Source organism: Martes martes (assembly GCF_963455335.1).
Source record: "Martes martes genome assembly, contig: SUPER_18_unloc_1, whole genome shotgun sequence".
Classification (NCBI taxonomy): domain Eukaryota; kingdom Metazoa; phylum Chordata; class Mammalia; order Carnivora; family Mustelidae; genus Martes; species Martes martes.
In genome coordinates, this window is record NW_027666704.1 from 776,888 (window position 1) to 793,569 (window position 16,682).

The 16,682-nt window shown below is 45.1% G+C and overlaps 1 protein-coding gene across 1 annotated transcript in view; it reads right to left on the bottom strand.

The window, feature by feature from the left end:
- The window catches only part of CACNG3 (calcium voltage-gated channel auxiliary subunit gamma 3), a gene marked incomplete at both ends in the record, with an annotated part of 79,923 nt that extends 64,168 nt beyond the window's left edge, over window positions 1-15,755 (bottom strand). The window contains one exon of the mRNA XM_080831709.1: window positions 15,545-15,755. Within this exon, the coding sequence (XP_080687835.1) occupies window positions 15,545-15,755 (211 nt within the window). The remainder of the gene's footprint in view (window positions 1-15,544) is intronic.
- Between the last annotated feature and the right edge of the window lie 927 nt (window positions 15,756-16,682).

The window sequence follows — 16,682 nt, forward strand, 5'->3', positions numbered from 1 at the left end:
TGGGAGGGAGTGGTGGTGATGAATTCAGTGACAACTAGGATCGGTTGGCGCTGCAGCCTTTGTGGGAGCTTGGGCTCTGGCTGCCTAACCCACTGCTGCTTTGGCATCATCCGTGCAAATGTCAACACCATGAAAAAGACAAATCACATCTTATTACTACTCGGAAGTAGTTCCGACCTTGTAGACCCCCATGAAATGGTCTCGGGGGGGGGCCTCCTCTACCGCCGGGGATTAACAGAACACACTGTGAGAACACTGCGCTCTTCCATCAGCATTAAGGACCTCGGTTCTCAGACTTGAAAGACGCAGGGTTGAGTCCCAACTCCATTGCTCACTAGCTGGGAGAATTTGGAAGTTACTTTGCTGTGTTCCATTTGCTCATCAGTAAAATGGGTATAACACCCCATGGAGCTCTTGAGAGAACTGAGATCATGCATGTAAAGCACTTGATATGCACTTGCCATTGTTATTCATCAAGGGCTAATCGGGTCCTCAATGTGGCTCCTCTGGGGGATGTTCTCCAATACAGATTCTTTAAGGTTTTGGCCACCTCAGCAACCAGAATGAGAAGAGTCAGGCTTACGATGTCACTAGAGACGGTGAATCTGATTCCCCCGTAGGATCTCCATCAGCTGTTATCACTGGCTTTGCCCCCAGAAGGCAAAGATGTGAAGCTTTGGGGGGACTAAGCAGAATGGTGGTAACCATGTTCTGGAGGGTTCCTTGCTGTGGGCAGAACGATGCAGATGGGCAGATTCTGTCCAGTCTGTTTACCACAGGAAGATGGTAACAACCAACACCAAGTTAGTACTTAGATGTGCCAGACGCTGTTCTATGTGCCGTACAAGTATAAACTCATCAAATACCTATAGCAACCTTATGAGGACGGGCAATCATACCCCAATTTTACAGATGAAAACAGAGACACAGGGAGGTTAGGTAGCATTAGCACACTGCTGATGCATTGTTGACCCGGGATCTGAGCCCAAGCAATCTGGCGTAGAGGTGAGCTCTTAAGTACTACACTGTCCTGAGAAAGCAGAAAAAAAAGAAGGGGGAGGTATGATTTTTTTGAGGTTCTTTCCCCCACCTTAGGACTTATATTTAAAAAGCCCAATTTTGCTCAGAAAATGACCTGCTTAGAAACAACAACAACAAACCTTTGAGTCTTCACGAAACTCCGGGAAAAATGAAAACTGTACCAAAACGCCCAAGTGTGACACAGAAAAATATGTGGCATGATTTTGAACAACTGGATAAGTTGTTACCAAAAAAAGACTCCATTTGGACCTTTTTTGTTATGTTTTGTTTTTGAATGGCCACGAGATGGTGACATTGAAACCACAAAGAGAAAATGAAGTCCTAGAAAACAGCTTTGCACTGAACGTTGTCTGCCTAATCATAATAATTTCATTGGCTTTCAAACTTCGGAACTGACCCATAGCCCCAGCATGGGGGGCATTAGCATAGTTACAGAGTCAAATGCAAATGGAATGAAATCTCGACAAAGAGAAAGCAATGGGTAAGAGGAAAGGGGGAATGTGGACACCACCGTTCTAGAAAGCGGGAAGCTGACACGTTCTATTGAAGGTGGATGGGAAAGGAAATAAGGATTTATGCCATTTTTAGAAATTGGAAAGGATATCAATACAGAGGATGGAATGTCTTAACTAAATCCTCACCTATTATGGCAGAAAGTCAATAGCTTATAAATCGAGAAACAGAGGATCTTAGGATGTTACCTAGACATAGAGATATAACCATCGCAAGAGCTGAATCAGAAATGGTTAAAGAGGGGGAAAACACCCTTGCTCTGAGCAGTAGAACTTGGGGCGAGGGGGAGGAAACGCCCCGAGACGGGTGCTTGTCATTAAGAACCCTTCTGCGTGATTTAATTTTTAAAAATAATGTGCATGATTAAACGCCTTAGTAAATTATAAGATAATTTTTAAAAGCTTTTGAGTAAATTGTGAAGGATTTGAACTGGAAGAGAAAAACACACCCTTTCTAATCTCTTTGACGTGGTAGAGCAGACAGGGAAATGATGTTTATTAGAGGTTCATGGAAGTAACAGTCATCTGGGGGCAAGGAGGGGTGGTGATACAGATAGAGTACAGAGGAACCCTTATCTGTTTTGCTTTAGAAGTTTATACTGAGGGGGCAGCTGGGTGGCTCAGTCGTTAAGCCTCTGCCTTCAGCTCAGGTCACGATCCCAGGGTCCTAGGATCAAGCCCCGCATCGGGCTCCCTGCCCAGCGGGAAGCCTGCTTCTCCCTCTCCCACTCCCCCTGCTTGCGTTCCCTCTCTCGCTCTCTCTCTGTCAAATAAATAAATAAAATCTTTAGAAAAAAAAAAGTTTATACTGAGAATGTGTTTTTGCGTTACTTGGATGTTAAGAGTGTTTTAAGAAAATACAATAAGAAAAATATGTCACTCAAAAAGCATGACAAAAATCAAATATCCAGGCTTTCTTTTTTAAAAAGAGAGTTTAAAAGAGAGTTTAAACCAAGAGGAATGTGTAGTCATTCAGTTTGTCTCCATGGATTTCTAGAAGTAGGCTATTGCCCTGCTTTCTTTTCCGTCTGCTTAAGGATAGGAAACCAGGAGTTCTGAATTCATTTCCATTCCAGCCCTCAGTACTCAGGAGAAGTCCATTCTCCTCTGTGTAACCTATACAGCCTTGCAGGGCATTTGGCAAATGTGTTTTGGGCATTTGTTGTAGGCCAGACCCCTTGAAAAGATGCACGCCCCTAAGAGAACATTCTGTGGCGAGCCTCTCCTCCCCCTGACTAACCCAGGACTCCTACTCCCTCTTTCAGGAGTACCCCGCTCTGTTCACCTAGAGGAGTTTCTCAGCGTCTTCCCTCTACAGTTCTGAACTTCCCAAAGACGGGAACTTGTCTATTTTATTCCCTGCCGAATCCTTAGCACCTAGCATAAAGTCTAGCACCTAGTAGGTGCTCAGGAAGGATGTAGAGAGCCAGGAGCCAGGCTGGAGTTCTCCCACATGCAAACCACTCTCTTCACACCCCCTATTGGATCTCCGGGCTGAGAAGGGGTACCAGAGTGGGAGAAGATGTTGGCCTGAGCTGGAGGAGGTTGAGAATCTGAGTTAGGAGGGGCTGCCCATCGGGAAGGATGAGTCAAAGAGCTTTGCAAGATTCAATAAACATGAGAAACTTCCACAACACTGTTAACCGCCCCCCCCCATTTCCCCATGGGAAGAAATACAATACTGAAAACAATAAGAGACCAGGGGCTTGCTTTCAGGGGAAGAAGGAAGGTGATGGTGAATGGATGTTGTTCCACTGTGCCCAGTCTTCGAGAAGCCACAGGGCAAGATGAGGCAAAAACTTTAAAGACTAGAGCTGAAGTTCTTGCCTGCGAAAAGCAAGGGAAGTCACAGGACAAAGCGTTCCTTCCATCAAGCAGCAAAGAACTCCTTTGAAAAGACCCGGACGTTGCAAACTCAAGAACATGTCAGTCTTCGGCTCAAAACCTCCAAAGCCTTCTAGTTCACTCAGAGTCAAAGTCAAAGTTCTTACAACATCCTTCAAGGTCTTCCACAATCTGGGGTCTAGACCCCTCAACTGATATACTCCCTCCTCTGAGCTCATCATCCTCTTCAGCTGCAGTGACTCCCTTGCTCCTTGAACACCCCATCCATGTCCCACCCCCGGGCCTTTGCACTTGCTGCTTTTTCCCATCTGGAGTGCTCTTTCCTTCTGACAGCCACCTGACTTGGTTCCTCATCTCCTTTATACCCAGGATTAAATGTCACCTTCTCATGGAAGCCTACCTTGATCACCCTATTTACAATCTCATTCCCCTTCCCACTCCAGTGAACCTTCGAGCTTTTGGACAGTTTGGCTGGGACCGTCCACTACCTAAGCGCTGCAGCCCAGATCCAGGAACTATAACTGGAATATCACCTTCGGAGGTGGTCCAGACTGAATTTTCCTTGGTTCAGACCTTATTATCTCTTGGAACCTAACCCTGTCATCTCCCCCGTGCTCAGGAGCTAAGCCATCACTCAGCACAGAGTGAAAAAGCAGAGGAGGGCAATTACTATGCTGTGCAGTAGACCTCTGACTCAGATTAACATCATTGCCTCTTGATTTGATCTTTTTATTTTTGTCTAAACACTTAGAGCATTTTGATCACAAGCTAGATTTGTCTTCGGTGAAAAGTAATATTTTGAAAAACCAGGACTTACTCGGTAGGGTATATTTTCAGGCATCTTAAGCTGATAAACAGCTAATTGGTTCTGTCGTCCTGCAATTTGCAAAGGGTCACAGCGATTTATTGTAAATAATGCGTCTGTACGAACTGCTGCATGCCAAAACTAATTTCTACAGGTGACAGTAGGATTTTGTAATAGTTGAGATGGTAGAAGATGCTTCAACAGTTACCCGTGATTTTTGGAAGCATTTTTACAGGTAGGCATTATTGTATTCCAAAGCAGCTTTGCGTGACGCTGCATAGCATATGCTACAAAATGCAGAGTGGTGGAGATTCTATTTCCCGAACACGCAGGTAACCAAGTACAGATAGACTCTGAAGCACAAGGAATGGAAACAGTGTCTGCTGGATTTGCCCACAATATGTCCACACAACATGTATTTACTTTTGTCTTTCCCCAGCTTTGTACCTGGATTATTGGACGACTCTGCGTAATCGTTGAGGAAAAAAATGGAAAAGAAGGGATGGACAGATGATGTAGAGATTTTCAAGACCGTGAAGCCAGACTTCCTCAAAATACAGGCTACTGAATTACCAATAATTAAGATGGCAATTATAGGACACATTATTTTAAAAGTGGTTTATAAGTACTTAAGACCAGAAGAGTGATTGGTAGTGATTAGCATGGGTTCACTAGGAGAAGCTCAAGGTAATTGGGTTGCCTACCCTCAAGGAACAAATTCACTGCGTATTTATTGAGCCTCTACTATGTGCCAGTTCAGCAAAATAAGGTTGGTAGTGTATTTGGGCAGCAAAAAGATCGTGGATGGTATTTCTTAAAACATGCAGGTTGAAAGGTAGGTATATGGCATCAGGCTTTGCTTGCCTCAACCTCATCTCAGTTGCCCACTTCTGGCCTCTCCAAGCCCAAGGTCATCAAGAACCAGGCCTGGTGCATTGGTCTATGGCATGTCTAGTGGGTGTCTGTATTCTGCCAAGATGATTTTCGCTCTTTGAGTGCCGCACGAGAATCTGCTGCAGATCCCTAAACCAGAACTTGATTCCTGCCTGACACAGAGTCAAAAGCTTGAAGAAGTAAAACAAATGATGTGTCCAAGTTTACCGCTTGGGAAGTGGGACAGCCATGAACCTAATGGCATCCCCAAGTTTGCAGACACCCAAATCCAGTGTAGAAGATGCAAAAATCTCCAATGTTTTGCTCACTTGCATCTAATCAGAAACTCGGCTCTTCTCACTTCCAAATGATTGGTGTTGCCATTTAAAGAAAATTTACATTTGATCTCCAGAGGGGGCGTTTCTCAGCAGCCCAGTGCTACAATATCTAAATATTTTTAGCTTTACGGTTTCTTTTCCCTGACCTTGCTAGATTTGTAATAAAAATTGGGAAAGGCTGGGGTAATTATTTTACACAAATGTTCTGGTTGTTGAATGGCTCAGAGCCAGTGACTGACACCTAACCCTTCTTGACATAGGAGTGAGCAGGCCGGAGGGGTGCCTGGGTGGCTCAGCCGGTTAAGTGTCTGCCTTCTGCTCAGGTCATGATCCTAGAGTTCTGGGATCAATCCCCATCGGGCTCCCCACTCAGCAGGGAGTCTGCTTCTCCCTTTCTCTCTGCTCCTCTTCAGCTCATGCTTGCTCTTTCTCTCTCTCTTACTCACTCGCTCAGATAAATAAAATCTTTTTTTAAAAAACCCAAAAAACAAAAAGGAGTGAGCAGGTTGGAGGAGACCCGCCCACCAGCCCAGTCCTTCAGCGAAGGCAGTGCAATGTGGCGTTGAGGGTGAAGCTTGTGGGGAGCACACTAGCGGGCGATCTAGCACAAGCTACCTCACTTCTATGAGCCTCAGTCTCCTTGTGGGTGGCGCAGGTCTATACTGAGCAGTACTCGGGGCTATTATGAGCCGCATCTGTTTACACTAGGTGCTTATCCAAAAGCCTGGAGTACAGTCACGAAAGGAAGCACAGGGACAGGGTTGGAATCCCAGCTCTGCCTCTTACCAACCGTGTGCTCTCTGGGTCTCCGTTCTCCTATTTGTAAAGCGGGGATTACAGCAGTATCTACCTCCTGAACACGTAATTTAAATATCAAATGATATTTGCCAAGTGCTCACTTAGAACAGTAGCAGATATAGTATGTGTCTGTTAAATCAATCAGTCAATCAATCAACCAATCAATCAATGCTCAGGGGTTAGTCCAGAAATAAACGCATGGTCTGCCCTAGTAATCACAGCCTGGCACACAGAAGGTGTTCATTAAGCGTTAGCTATTTATTATTTCCTTGGCACTGCTTTCTGGGGTTTTCAGGGCCCAGCCTCTCCTTCTGCAGCTTCCTTGGATGTAGCCCCCAGGATCTCTATGGACGCCCCACCTGTTTACTGATTCCAGGTGGAAGGGCAGGTATGCCCTGGACATGGGTCCTCTCATGCAAACCTCGTGGGCTGGAGAGCTGCTAGTCTCGCCTGAACCGTTCTCCACCCTTTTAGAGCAAGACTCTGCAGCCCCTTAAAATGTGAGTCAAATCCTGATAACTTCCTCTTCATCTCTGCCTTTCTTTCCAATTTTCACCAGCTCCTCTGCTTCCTGCCCCTGAAGTGTTAATGCTCCTTGGGGTTTTGTCACTTTCCCTCTTCATACCCACTGGGTTTTCTCTGGCGCACCTTGTGTACTTCTACGTCTTCAATTCCCACCTTGGTTTGGGAGATCCTCAGGTCATGCCAGCTTTCACCTCTGCCCTAGGCTCTACTTTAGTGTTTCTTAACATTTATGGAGGATGAGTCTATCTCCATAAAAGCACCCATTTCCAGAATATTTGTCTTATGTTTTCATGAGCTTGCTGAACCTTATCCAGAGAGCAAATGGAGGGGGATTTCTATCTGACTTCCAATACCAATTGCCTCTTTTTTGGTGGACGTCAATTTCTTCACCCTCACTCGGTGACCTCGTCTGATCGAGTCTACCTTCACCCTCTCTCTGGTGTCCTGTTCTTTTCATTACCATCAGAACACCGGCTCCCAAAGTTTTCCCCTCTGGTCGGCCCGGACAGACGTCGGTCCCTGTGTACCGTGGCAGGGGCTGCATTTTCCTGGAGCCCTTTACAAGGGAGGGATCTCACTGACTTTCTTTCAACCTCTCCATGTCTCAGGAAGCATTAAAATAGTACTAACTAGGCAAAGAGCTAAGTGCAAGTTCTGCGGGAAAGAGAAGAGGACTCACAGAACACCTGGTCCGATGAAGAGTCTGGGATAAAGGCTAATAGTACAAAAAAACCCCACCACCGCTGCCCCAACAACCAATATTCTCAGGAAAACAAAGGGTACTTCTAGAAATAAAACGTTATTATAGATTCCTCCATGCCTCTCCACTGAGATATAACAGGAGTTGGCAAACTTTACTTCTTCTGTAAAGGGCCAGACAGTAAATATTTTAGGCTTTGCAGGCCAAGCAGCAAAACTGAGGATACTATATGTTATACATATATAACAAGAGAGAAAACAAATTTCCATAGAATTTTTATTGGCAACAGGCAAAAGTATAGATGCTGAACTGTGGATTTCTCATCATTTTTATGTGTCACGAAATCTATTGGATATTATTTAATTTTTTCCAACTACTTAAAAATGCAAAATATTCATAGCCTGTGGTTTCTACAAAAATTGCCCATGGGCTGAATTTGGCCCATGGGTTATAGTTTGCCAACCCCTGAAATACAGTTATGGATCACAGCAGATATACACCACTGGGTTTCCAACTTTAGAATTTTAGAGACAAAACATGATGGCATATACCCTGTTTATTGAAGAATCTCAAATTAGTGGAATTTGAACGCTTAACTATTTTATTTTTAGCTTTCAACTGTGTTATATCCAACCCCTCATTTTCTTAATGACATTTTGGGTGGAGGTCATAACTTTCCACTCACTTTTGCCTGTTAAAACTTCCAGATTGCAATGCGCTCTCTCTACCCATTCCTCTTTTCGGTTCTAGCGCCTTTGGTGTGTTGTGGCAGGGAGCAGGAAGGAAAAAGAAATGGCCAAAATGTCACTTCACTTAGCTGGGTGAGTCTGCAAACCTTTACTGTCTGTTGTTACCACTTCCCCAGCCAACACTGATCGTCAGGGTTCTCTGCAAGACAGGGGTCGACATGGTGACTGACTTTTGGAGGCGCGTGCATTGGTGATTGGAGAACCCTAGGGGGCCTTCCCACGGCAACTTCCCTCCCCCATGTGGGGTATTGGAGTCTGAGCCAGTCTCTTCCATCCCCCTTTGGTACCCCCATCACTGGTAACTCATGGCGCCATGCTGGGGGACCTGCAGTTGAATCATACAGTACCCTGTGAACATTTTTTAAAGGTCCTCCTTCCTTTGGATGGACTCAGCTCTGGGCCAAGGTGCATGGTTTGGGGAATGGGGTGGGGACCCACTCTCAGTCCCTGCTTCACCCCTAGACCCAGCAGCCCCGTGCAGGGCAACATCGTCATGACGTTATGTAGCTCTGACTGGGGTCTTCGTGCCTAATGGGCTTCTCTCTTAGGTGGGATACTGCCCAAATGGCTCAAGCTTAGCCCTTCACTACCAGATCCACACAACCTGTCGAACCTCCCCATTCCGCAAAGGCAGCCGTATTGCTATTCCGTCTCTCAGCCTCCTTATTGAAGTAGCCAGAGGAGCAGGTTCCAACCCAGGAACGTGATGCCAGCCTCTCTTTTTTTGCAGGCACCCTCCATCGTTGTGAATGATTCTTCTTGGAGCCACAGGCAACTCGCTGAGGAACCACAAGTTTTGGGAGAAAGGGAGGTGGCGTAAGAAAGCTAGCTTATCATTTGTCTTTGCGAATGGTCGTTGTCTAAAAAGGATGTCAGTGGACTACTGGTCAATGTATTATTTGGAGGTCTGAAGGAATGAAGGAACCACAAGAAGCACAGAAATAGAAACAGTTGGTAGGGCTTGCTACTGTGTGTCTTCATTTTACAGGCAAGGAAACTCATGCTCAGAGGTGAAGCCACTTCCCAGGCATTGCAGCCAATAAACACCAGGACCAGGTAAGAACCCAGGTCCACCTGACCTCAAGACCCCTGCTGTTCTCCCAGTCTCTGTGGTCAGAGAACAGTTCCCAAATGATTAAAGGCCCATTTGCTCCTACAACTAAAAAGTGGGCTCTGGCAGGGTCGTGTGGATGGAGGAAAACACAAAATAACTTTGGAGTCTTGTGGGAGTCTCTTTAACCTCAGAAACATTGGTTTTGCTGGGGGTGCTTCCACATGTCAGAGTATAATTTTTAAATAGTTAGAAACATCATTTTCCTAAAATATACAAAGAGCTCATGTCAAATTTAATTCAACTCATCAATGAGAGAACTAGCAGAATGACAAAGCTAGTTCAAAGGAGGATGTTATATATATTTTTCAGGGAAAAAAATTTCTGAAGTAAGAATGTCAAGTTAGATGTAAAACTGATTCATGTCCTCGAGGGAGGGCAATAAATCTACATTTGAGCTTATCTCTTCTGATGAACAGAAATCATTTGCACCTCTAATGAGCAAATTCATGTGCATCTTTCCAAATTTTCTACAAGTAAGCATCTAACTATACCACTGGCCCTTTATCTATAATAAAACTAAGTCAAACAAAATTACATTTCTCTAAAGAATCAGATGACCCTTCTGATAAGATTGTTAGACACTGCTCCAAGAGAACATTCAAAGGACACAGTCATCTTTTTTGTGTGTTTTTTTTCTTCTCTTATTTTTTCTTGATGCGCACTAGTAACCCACACTAGTCACCATGTTAATAACCCACACTAGTTACCCAACCTTGGAATGCAGATTCCTTGCCTTTTTTCCAATTCAGAAAATAAAATTTCAAGTGATGAAGTGAACAGAATTATTTTCAAATCATCTACTTCTTAAGATGGGTAGAATCTTTGAGTCCAAAGGTAGTTGGCTGGGTTTGAGGTAGAAAGAAGAGGAGTAGGTCTTTTCAACCAATGACAGAAGTAGGAATAAGATTCAGAATTTTTATCACAGGTAGGACATGAGACCAGCCAGTCAGAACGGATGTTTCCATAGCACTGGGTCCGGATCACGATGGCCTCTGTTGCGCCAGGTCTTAACCCTTTACTGGACAGATCTCATAGATGTCTGGGAGGTTCCAGAATAAGCTAGGGTAGCTATAGTGGTGGTGGGAGGGGGAGGGTTGATGGGGGACTTGGGCCAGATGCTGTTTACCAAGAAGTAGGCAAGTATTTCAACATTTTAGCGAGCAATATGGCTATACAGACATGTTCTGGTTGAATGTTATCATGCTCACACCTCAACCTCTGCCACCTCCCCAATCCTGACTGGTCCCACAAACACAGGCATAGTCACTCACCCACATTCTGCCTTAAGACTCCGGTCCACTTCTCTCCTCTGTTTACCTCTTGGGCTTTAGAAGCAAAGAGGAACCATGCAGGGAAAGGAACAGGAACAAGGTCAAGAGTAGGGAAGAGAGTCAGAGCATTCTGCACCCCCATCTAAGGGAAGGTGCAGCATCAGATGTAAGAGGAGAGGAGCGGAAGTGACTACTCGGTACTGTTGCTAAGCTGTAGAGGTAGAGCCGTGCTCCCAACAGACAAGGATCCCTGTCCTTCTCTTCTACTGGAGGGAGATAGGACATATGAAAAGTGTATGAGTTACCGTATGTGAGAGCACTCAGCACAGGGCTCGGCACACAGGAAATACTCAACCACAGTTATGTCCTTCTCTTATCCCTGTCCTTAATCACATCTTTGCAGCTTCCCCGAAGGCTTCTGAACACATAAATAAAGCTGCAACCCCATCTGGCTGAAAAAGTCAACCATCTGGAGATTTGGAAATATGGGGGAACTTCTAATGACTGGCTAATTTTTTTTTTCAGGTTTTCAGCCAGATGTTTGATGTCGTCCAGGCCCATCTGTAGAAGAAATATCAGTTTATGGAAACTCTTTTCCATAATTTTAAGTTCCTTGTCCTAAAAGCTAAGTGGGCTTTATTTTCTTAGTCAGAATTTTTAAAAAATGAACTGAAAAAGTGATCACTGACTAATGGACAACAATTCAGGAATAAAATAGGGAAATAACAGAAATTTGGATTAAAAGGGCCTTTAAACTGGCAGCGCATGGGTCAGATTCAACGATGAGAAAAGGTTGGGCTGACAGGCAGTGCAATTTTAAAAAGTTAATTTAGTTGGCCACATTTTAAAACTTAAGAGATTTTATATGTGGCTTTTAAATATCTGGAATATTGGGATGAATTTGGCACACATTTCCCCAGGGTAAAAATCAACTCAAGTCATATAGTAATTGACCCTTGGATGGGAGCTTGTGTACTCCAGTGTGCCTCAGTCCCCACCATTCTCTGTTGCCCCCCACACAGAGACCATGTTTCAGTTACCATATATCTTCTCACATGCAGTGACGTTCCCCCCATAGAACAGTGAGATGCTTGTTTCAACTGTTAACATTACCTGCCTCGTCTACATGGACACTGGGATTTGTTCACTCCCTAACCTTATCTGAAGCTTTCATTTCAGAACTGGGTAAACTGAGGCCCAAAGGAGGAAAAGAATATGCACAATTCCTGTAACTGGTAGTGACAGAAATGCGACGAGAGCTCAGGGTCCCTTGTTACCAGGCCTGTGGGGTCTTTGCACTCTGTAAATACATCACTTTGCTTGGGTCTTCTTCATGGGGGAAATCGTACACCAAACAATGTTCTCATTCAAATCCACATGCTGTCATTGAAAACACGCAGCAAGTTGGGGCCCTACTTTGTGAATGCCTCGCGTGCTTTCCAGATACAGATAATGAGTCAGGCTTTCTGAATGTGGGTGTCTCTACATAGGTCGATTGTTTCTTCATTCAAAACGTGTCCTTTGCCATCTCCAAGTCTGTGTCTGTCTGATGTCTCCTGCACCCCTGCAGATGAGGCACAGGCATGCTGAGTGTTCTGGGACCTGAGGCTTCTGAATGGAAAAACCCTGTGTCTGGACATTCTCACAAGCGAATATTTGTACCAGTAACAACCTATCCACTGGAGCGTGAATTAATGTGCTCTAGCAAACGCTCTGAGAAGCAACATGGTTTAGGTGAAGGAGTGCCTGCTGAGTTTGGGTATGTGACCTCGGGCAGGTCTTGTACTCTCTCTAGGCCTCAGTTTCCTCACCTATAAAACCAGGACAATAATAATAATACCTCCATCAATGAGCTCCTCTGAAGAGGAAAAAGTTAATTTTTCAAAATTGTCAGAACAGTGCTAGCACAGAGTAAGTACTAAATATAAATGACATTCTGGTGAGTTATAGAAATGAAAACTGGAAACATCCCTTCTCTCCTTTGAGCGATGTGATCCTTCTTAGCACACACAATGTTGCCAGGCCCATTGTAAATACTCAATACACGTTGGCTTTAACATCAGAATTGCTTGGAGGAGTTTCAGAAAATTCAGATTCACCACAGACCTATGGAAGCAGAGAATCTAGTTGTGAGGCTTAATAATCTTTTTTTTTCTTTTTTTTAATGCTTCCTATGTGATTCTGATGACTACCAAAGTTTGGAAACACTGATGTAGTTTCCTTATTCTTGAATATCATTGGTGGTAGAGAACCCATACCTCTTAAAGCTCCCTACTCCACATGGCATGGTTATTTATGTTAAGGTAAAACCTATTTTCTTCTAGATCTTACTTCTACCCCCTGGAGGCCACAAAGAACATTTCAAATCTCTTTCCCACATGACAACCCTTCAGATATTTGCAGACAGCTGTCATGTCCCTCCTGAGCATTCTCTTTTGGACAAAAGAGCCACATTCTCTCATGGCTCTTCAAAAAGTGTGGATGAGCTGATTCTTCTAATTTGATATCGGGGAACACTGAGCTGCAGGACCTCCATTTACTCTCTGACACTAAAGGACCAGAAGAGTGAGGATGTTGAGACTCTAGGAGACAGGAGATACTGAATGAGAGACGGTGATACACCTTTACCCCAGAGGATGGATTCTGCCTACTGCATGCAGGAAATCAGAGGTTCCTGAAATTCCTTGCACACTTGATATATTCAGTACCTGAAGAAAAACCTTGGCTCAGATGCCAGCCAGGCCCAGCTAAGTGTTGGTTCCATGGGTGTACACATAGCTAAAAATTCACTGTGACTCATTAAAGTTACTGTATTTAATACTTCAAAAAATATTTAAAAATATGGCTGAGCCAAATTGCATGAAGACTGCAACAAATTTTCTCAAAAGAATTCACCTGACCAAGAGCATATCTTGGATGCATCCAGTTCCATCTTGATTCAAATTCTCACTTCTCCCACTAAGCCCACAGAATGCCTGGGTGGGGTTCCAATTCTTTGTACAAACTGTGGGTGTAGGACATGATGTTGGAGAAAAGAGAAACCATCAGTTGAAAGATTCTGAGAAAGGATTTAGGGATTTTAGGCCCTAATAGGGGAAGCCAAAATTGGTGTTTAATTGTACATTCCCAGGTTTTGTTCCAAGAGTCAGAAGAACCGGAGATAACTGAAACATGGTCTACATATATACCTTGTTTGGCTCAAATTTCTCATGTCATTCTTAGAACCATGTAGATACCAAGACATCCACCAAATCACAGCTTTACAAAAGGTAATTCAATTCTTTGTTGTCAATAGAGGAAAGAGAATTGTGGAATTTCCCCAAGGAAAATGACTTCACCACATCTGATCACCAATGATCACAAATATTAGATTTCTGTCAATGTTTGGGAGAGAATTGTTCTAAAATTTCCTTTGGTACGCTGGATACACTAAGAGCTTTGGATAGTGCTAACTCGTGATCACCTATTCCAAAGTAATCTTTTCCCAGATTGATAAGCGAGGGTTGGAGGAGGTAAATGTCTTAGCCAAGGTCACACAGATAGTTTGCAGCACTACCCAGGTCTTCTGACTTCAAGCACAGTGATCCTTGTTGCATTTAAAGTAGTCTTTTCCTACCTGGGATTTCCACCAGTTGCAGGTTTGTGTTGGAAACAGAATCGATTATAGTAGTGCTAGTCAGGAGAGCAGTTGTTCAGACTGTCAGGACATGGGAAGAAGGCCAGGGAATGATGCAATATTACACTAGCAAGTGATGTCATAGCATGATTTCCTAAGTGATTTACATAAATGCAAGTTCTCAAAAAGCCCTGACAAATGCCAGCCAGTGGGAATGCAGGCATGGAGAACCAATGGCAAACAGGGAAGGGCAACATACAGGAAACCCAGATTTCCTTGCTCATCACTGTGACAAGCTTCACGGATTGCTCAGAAGCCTGAGAAAACTCCCTTCTGCCCCTCTAATCCAGTGCCTTCCCTCAGGCCCCTCGAAAGAGCTTTGATCTTCTTCTCTATCTTTTTATTTACTACCACTGACATTCAGGCATTGCCCAGCGCTGCTGAGAGTGACTTCTGGTGTAGTGAAAGCAAGTTGAAGAGTGAGACAGGCTACCCAAGAGCTTGACATTCTAAAAATTGGTCTGTCCTCTTCGTTATATTTTAGAGCAAATTCTCAATTTTTTTTTAAATTAGAAACTGTGATTTTTGGAGAACTGATCTTATGCAAATGTCATGAAAATATATTTGTTGAGTTTGGAGATGATTTAAGAAAGAAGACAGGTGGATATCAAATACTAACACTCCAGTTTTGTTTTGATCCCAAAGAGTGAATGAAACATGTATTAATAAGGAAGTTTTGCTAAAACGTGTCTGTGCATGTGTGTGCGTGTGTGTGTGTGTGTGTGTGTGTAGGGGTTCACATATGTTAGTCTTGTTGGCAATGCAAGTTCATGAAAATATCTACTTAGACCGAACTCAGAAGAAACTGATAAGACTATGTTAGAAATAAGGAAATAGCTCAGAGTGTGCCAGCCTAGCTCACAGTCTCTCTCTCCATCTCTCCCTCCCTCTCTCTCTCTTCCTTCCTCTCTCTTCCTCGCTCCCTCTCCCCCCATCCCCCACTGAAATGCAATTTAAGCAGAGCCCAAGACCCCATCACAAGCCACAGATCAAAGCAGTTCACAACATGCTTAGGAATTTTGGATCTGGAGACTTTGCTCAACTGCAGAAGCTGCTTAAGAGTACCACAAAATCTCATCTCCTGAAGCTTAAACCAAAAACAATCAACAAGACTCGACCTCTTCATCCCACACAGCATTAGTCTTGCCGGAACAATCTGGACATCTGCACATTCTCAGCAATAATTCAAACTATTCCTCGTTCCCCATCACTGCCTCCATCTCCCCAAACACCCACCGGAATATCAGAATATCAGAAACTGCATTATTTAGGGCCATTGAGAGGAATTTGTAAATACCTTCTAGGCAGCAGGTCCTCCACAACCCCGAATGGGTCATTACTTCTTCATTCTTCCTGCTGGTTTCATTATCACTTGTAGATTTAGTCCTGCACACACCTCTGGAATATAACCAGTAGTCCGTGCCCACTGCAATGGTCATTAAACTAAAAGCTGCGAAGGCTCCCACAGTGGTGATCAACATCTGGATACCTCTGTCACACATCCTCATAATTCTTCATGGTACTCTGGATGGCTGGGGGTTGGAGCGGTAGGTTCAATGCCAGAGGGGAAAATCACTCTGCAGCTGGGTAACCTAGGGCAGGCTTTTCCAAAAATTCGGGTCTCCTTTTGTCAGCATCCACAGGGACTTTGGGAAAGCTGGGATTTCCTGTCTGGAGCTCTCTCCGGTTCCCTGGGTCGCCTATGGCCCTTGGAAGGGTGCAGGTTCCAGGGGGTTGGTCCACATCACTGCTGCCTTCTGAGGATCCCTGGGTTCCTTTCATTCCTCAGGAGCTTGGTAAAGATGAGGGTCCGTGCAGGGCATGGCTCCGGAGCCTGGAGCTGCCAGCTTGGTTTGAGATGCGCCTGGCTCCTCACAGCCCCGGGAGACTCTAGGCAAAGAAATCCAGAGAGGTTTATGTGTGTGTGTGTGCGTGCGTGCGTGTGTGTGCGAGCGCGTGTGCTGGGGGTGAGGGCGGATGGCAAAAAATAGCACTGCTGGGAGGCGAGTCGCTGAGAAGAGTGTTCATTGCTTCCCCAGCCTCCCAGGAAAGCTCTCCGCCTGCTCCTGACACCCCCGCTCAAACTGGAGAAAAGACAAGAGTCCTGGGGCGGGGGCCGGGCGGTTTCATCTGAGGGCAAAGGTCCGCGGGGCTGAAGGGACAGCTCCCGCCTGTTGCCCCGCCTCCGCCTCCCTAACGCCCAGGCTTTAGGTCCATGGTGCTGAAGGGACAGCTCCCCCGCCGCAGCGGCCGTGGCGCCCCCGCCTTTCCAGCGCCCCGGGCTAGAGACCTGGGGTGCAGAAGGGTCGGACCTCCCTCCCGCCGCCCTTCCCCCGTCCCTTTCCAGGCCAGCTAGCCGGCTCGGCTCTGCCTAGTCAATCCCACGCTCGGCGCAAAGTTTCCGGAGCCCACGGCAGTCAGCGCCCCGGCTCGTC